General features: G+C 29.2%; 1 protein-coding gene across 1 annotated transcript; it reads right to left on the bottom strand.

Moving 5' to 3' along the window:
* Positions 1-2,099: 2,099 nt before the first annotated feature.
* On the bottom strand, positions 2,100-3,464 carry LOC129900858 (fruit-specific protein-like). Its single transcript, XM_055975937.1, has 2 exons — positions 3,300-3,464; positions 2,100-2,460 (listed from the first exon to the last, which is right to left on the bottom strand). The coding sequence occupies exons 1-2, from the start codon at positions 3,460-3,462 to the stop codon at positions 2,312-2,314; spliced, it is 312 nt and encodes a 103-aa protein (XP_055831912.1). The 5' UTR covers positions 3,463-3,464; the 3' UTR covers positions 2,100-2,311.
* Between the last annotated feature and the right edge of the window lie 1,844 nt (positions 3,465-5,308).

Below are 5,308 nucleotides of genomic sequence, written 5' to 3' on the forward strand. Positions count from 1 at the left end.
ATAATACATCTCATTTACAGATTTTTCTTTCTCTCTCTATACTCTTCTCCTCCTTCTCTCTACACTTCATCTCTTCATCTTCTCTTCTCTGTTCTGTGCTCACTGTGTGTTTCACCATCGTTGCCTTCTTTGCTTCTATTTGCTGCTTGTAAAGACTCCATTGATGGAGTCATCAATTTGAAATTAGGGTAAGAACCCATAAATTTTAATATGTAAAAACAAAACTGTCACTAACATGATGGGGCGAAAAAAGATAATTTGCTTACCACTAAAATTGAAATTTGGTGCTAAACAGATAAAAAGTAAAATATAAATATACAATAATTACTAAGCAATAATTTGTAGAAAAATGTAGTGCTAACTCGAAAGCACGTAAAAAATGGAAGCTGCACAAACCAACCAGAGAAAATCACTTGTCCAGCCTATAAAATAAGAGACACTACAAGAATGGACCTTCTCCTAATTAGCTCAACTCAAACATTTTACCATTAAAATTTAGATATTCAAATACTAATAAAAAATTATTATAAATTGCAATAGTTTTTCTCATGTCAATTTGATAAAAAAATATTTTAAAATATTGATTAAAATTAACATAATTTAACTATTGACATAATAAGCAAAACATGACAACTAATTTAGAAAAAAAATATATATTTTTATTATTTTGGGACTAGAATATTATATTTTGCTAAGTTTGGAGATCGATGTCTCCAACACGTATGGACTAACCAAGGAAAGGAATTGTGAAATTCGATCGCATAGGTTGCATACGGCTTAATACCCAAATATTATTGACGTGGTAGTAATATTTTGGGTAAATACATCAAATCCCTTTTGAACTTGACAACAAAATTTATTTTAGCATTTTAACGTTCAAATACCCCCTTAACAACTTTCAAATGAATTTAATCACACCCTTACACTACAATACCAATCTCACAATGAAAAGTGCATTACACACACGCCTCGTCAACGCTATTTCAGTGCCACATTGAAAATTATTTAAATTTTGATTTTTTTAATTCTTTTTTTTGTTTTTTTTTATTTATTCACAATTTTAGAAAAGTAAAAACTAAGGATTAATTAATACAAGATTATTAAAAAAAAAAATTAAAAATCATACTCCACATATTCAAGATTCTCAATCAAACTTCAAGTTCATCACAATCAACAAACCGTGCCATAAGTAGCGATCTTGAAGCAAGGATAAGTTGCTGGTTTTTTTTTTTGTTCATCTAAGAATAAGCAAGAATAATTTGAGATGAAGAAATTCTCATTTACTGATTGAAAGTAATGGGGTGGAGGTTTTCGAAGAAGAAGAAAGAAAGTGGAGGGGGGCCGGGGGAGTTCGAAGACGAAGAAGAAAGGGGTGAGACAGGTGTTGGCTGAGGGAAGTGGGGTTCGAAAAAGGAGAAAGATGGGTGCTGGTGGGAGGAAGGGGTTCGAAGAACAAGAAATGTGGTGGGGGTGGAGGGTTTCGAATAAGGAGAAATAAGGTGGGGAGGGGGGTTCGTCGAAGAAGAAGAAGAAGAAGAAGGGAGTGGTGAAGGTGGTGGCGGTTGTAGGGGGTGATGGGGTGTGAGGAAGAAGAAGGGGTGGGGTTGTTGGTGGATAAGTGTGGTGGGTTGTGAGGAAGAAAAATATTATTGTCTGGAAAAAAAAAAAAAAAGGCACCCAATTGTTTTTTCTCTTTATTTTTTTTATCTTTTATGCGCTTTTTTTGTTTGTCACATCAACAATTTAAGTGGATTTAAATTTACTTGAAATGAGATTAGGAAGGTAAATAATTACCTATAAACTTAAAGTGCTAAAGTAAGTTTAGCGGACAAGTTCAGAAAATTTTTATGTATTTAGTCTAATATTTTTTGTTTACATTTGTAATTTATTGGCATGCATATCTAACTTCGTATAATTCTAAAGTTCGATTAATTATATTTCTTTTGTTTATGTATTTAATTTTTTTCCTAACATACAAGGTAGAATTCGAAACTAAAATCAAATCAAAACCCTTGCCACCACAAGACAATTTTGATTAAAAATGAAAATAACTAATTAAAAGAGACCATATTGGGGATGTTATGGTTTACACAAGCCAATATTAATACTACATTGATATTCCTTCACACCAAACTAATTAGAGCTATATGTTATAGAAGGGAAAGAACATATAAAGACAACACTACAATAAACTTATTGTTAAAAAGGAAAAAAGAAACACAAACGCAAATCAGAAACAAATACATAAGTATATATTTAGAGGTAGCAGATATATATAAACAATGAAAGCATTTCCAGCTAGTGATATTGTTCATGGCAAGATGCTGCAGGAGCGGTAACTATTACCATTAAAATCCGTCTTCTCCCAACACCACTGACAAGCAGTCCAGCCACCACACTCACTGTTAGAAGAACAATCATCGCCACAAGATCCCATAACTTGTAATTTTGGCATATCAACTGCATTTTATATATAATGAAATTAACATCAATCTAAGAATTCAAAAAATACTATATATTTGTACGTGCACATACAAATATTCATATAAATTTAATAGACTGACACTAAGAGTGTAGAGAATAGTAGAAGAAAAGTATAATTAGGGAGACCTTCTGCTAGCCCAAGATCGTTAACTAAGATCGAAAGATTCAACTAAAAAAGAGGAAGCTAGAAATGAGAAGGAATATTTTGAAAAGGAGAACTTGTTGATGAAGACTCTTTGATTTAAGTTTGTTTTTGGGTTGTTACAAATGTACAAGACCACGCATATTTATACTTGTTCATGGATGGTTCTAGAAATTCTTCTAGATACATCTACAGAGAAAAGTTTAGTAGAATTTTCTTAAGATACTACTCTAGATTATTCTATAATTAACTACAAACATTTCATTTTCTAGAACATCTACACATTTCTTAGATACAACAAGTAACTCTACAGAATTCTAGAAAGTTACACTAAATATCTAGGATTATTTGACCATCCAAAAAATCATCTTTATTTTTCACAAAGAGTGCTCACAAAAAGCTCATGCACATCATGATATGCTTATTATTGATATAATTATGTTTTAACGTTTCTTAATACATGATAGAGACGTAGTTAAGATTTTCATTTTATAGATTTTGAACTCTAAAAGATGTAACTTACAAGATTTTGGATATGTTACTTATATATATTAAATGAATTTTCTTAACATAAATATAGGGTCGAAGCCAAAATTATTATACGCGGTGTGCCCATCCGTGCATGAGCATGAATTTCGTAAAATTAATAAGAAAAATAACACTATATATAAACCTGCTATAGTCATCGCCAAGAGAAGAATGAAGAAAATAGCAAAGTTGTTGACTGGTGGATGATTAGCAGCCATATTTGCAAACACACTTTGAATTATATTGCTAATAATGAATAAATAGAATAAGTTTATCATGTGGTGATTTCTTTCATGGAGAAGGATCATATTTATAAGCCCTCGAATACAAAGAACTTTATGTAATTATAAAATATTAATAAAGATATTACATATTTTAAAAATAAATAGTAATACTTCTCCGTCTCGTCTCAGTTTATGTGACCTACTTTCTTTTTCTGTCCCTCCAAAAAAAAATGACATATTTCTATATTTAGTAACAATTTAACTTTAAAATATTTATTTTATTTTTATGATTTCTAGCCAGACAAATATCTATTACTTATTTTAGATCATAAATTTTAAAAATTCATATCAAGTCAAACTAACTCATATAAATTGGGACTAAGAGAGTATATCAATTAAGCAGACAAAATTCCCTTTTTTTCTCAAATAATTCCTCAAAAAATATCACCCTCCCACAGTCCATAACGTATATCCAACATGAATAAATTTATTTTTTTCTCAACTAATTCCTCAAAAAACCCTGATAATGGTAGTCACATAAAGATTCCCTCCTCCCTAGTTTCCTTTTTATTTTATATTGGCAAAATTCTTCGTCTTCCAATTTGTTTTTAATATTACACTATATTTATAATAGAGATATATGCTATTACAAATTCCTAAAGATTATCTATTTATATAATAAATAAATTTTAAATTATAATTTTTGAAAGTATTTCATTTTTTGACAATCAAAACTCGCTCATTTACACCTCCCACACGTATGGAATATAACTAGAGAAAGAAATTGTGAAATTGGATTGCATAAGGATTCAATAACCAAATATTACTAATGTAGTAGTAATTTTTTATTGAGTGTAGCCAACTTTCATATATTTTCTGAGGAGGTTCGATGTAATTATCTTCCTTTCCTTTATGTTTTTACTTTTTGTCCTAATATACAAGGCAGAGAACAATCATATCGGCACAAGATCCCATAATCTCTATAAATAAAGATTTTTCTAATTAATTTTTTTTAAAAAGTTTTTTATACAATTAGTATACGTATCCGCACGATGCGCGAATAATATTAAACAAATATTTTTGATCATTTCATTTAGAGAAAAAATCAATTTTAGAAAAGAAGAGTCGTCACTTAAATTTTTAAAGAAATTAAGAAAACTTAATTTAAAAGACCCTAACAGATTTAAGTCTTAAAAATTCAGAGAAAAAGGAACGAGGTTCTTATTTCCACTTTGAGAAGGTGTTAAACATTCAAAGTGACCGCTAACGCGCGGTTATCTGACGATTTAAAAATTTATTTGACTAACTTTTGAAAATATTAATTTAAAAGGAAACGAAAACTTTAAAATTATTTTTTAGAAAAAAAATGAAACTTAAACATTGAAAATAATAATATATGTATATAAAAAAAGTAAAAGTTTATCAAATGACTAAGTAAGGTAGAAAATCATTAAAAGAGTAAATTAACATGAATTGATTTATCTTTAGGGGAATCTAATTAAGTTAAAACAAATTAAAATTAATATCTAAGCAAACATAAATAAAATAAGTAAATAAATTATTACAACCCGAATCAATATAAATAAACAATAAATAACACATGAAAATATGGTCCGACACTTAGTTTATGTACGTCTGGACTAAGTTGTTGGGTCATCTGCGTTTTGGACCTTAAGCACAATTCCACTATATATTGCGGTTGTATATACACTGTATATCGAACTGTATATACACTATATACAGTGTATACAATATTATTTCTGTATATCGAACTATATACACAATGTATACCACCTGTTTGTTCCCTATATCTTCTATATATCACTGTATATCGGACTATATATATATATACTGTATATCAGTGTATACAATATTATTTTCTTGCATATCAGACTGTATAGATACTATATATTAGTGTATATGACACTGT

The sequence above is a fragment of the Solanum dulcamara genome, chromosome 8 (assembly GCF_947179165.1).
Source record: "Solanum dulcamara chromosome 8, daSolDulc1.2, whole genome shotgun sequence".
Classification (NCBI taxonomy): domain Eukaryota; kingdom Viridiplantae; phylum Streptophyta; class Magnoliopsida; order Solanales; family Solanaceae; genus Solanum; species Solanum dulcamara.

Bases quoted from the DNA above. Each gene is read 5' to 3' on its own strand.
- LOC129900858 (XM_055975937.1), bottom strand. From the start codon at position 3,462: ATGATCCTTCTCCATGAAAGAAATCACCACATGATAAACTTATTCTAT. The intron at 2,461-3,299 runs GTTTATATATAG...TATAAAATGCAG, and splicing joins CTTGGCGATGACTATAGCAG to TTGATATGCCAAAATTACAA.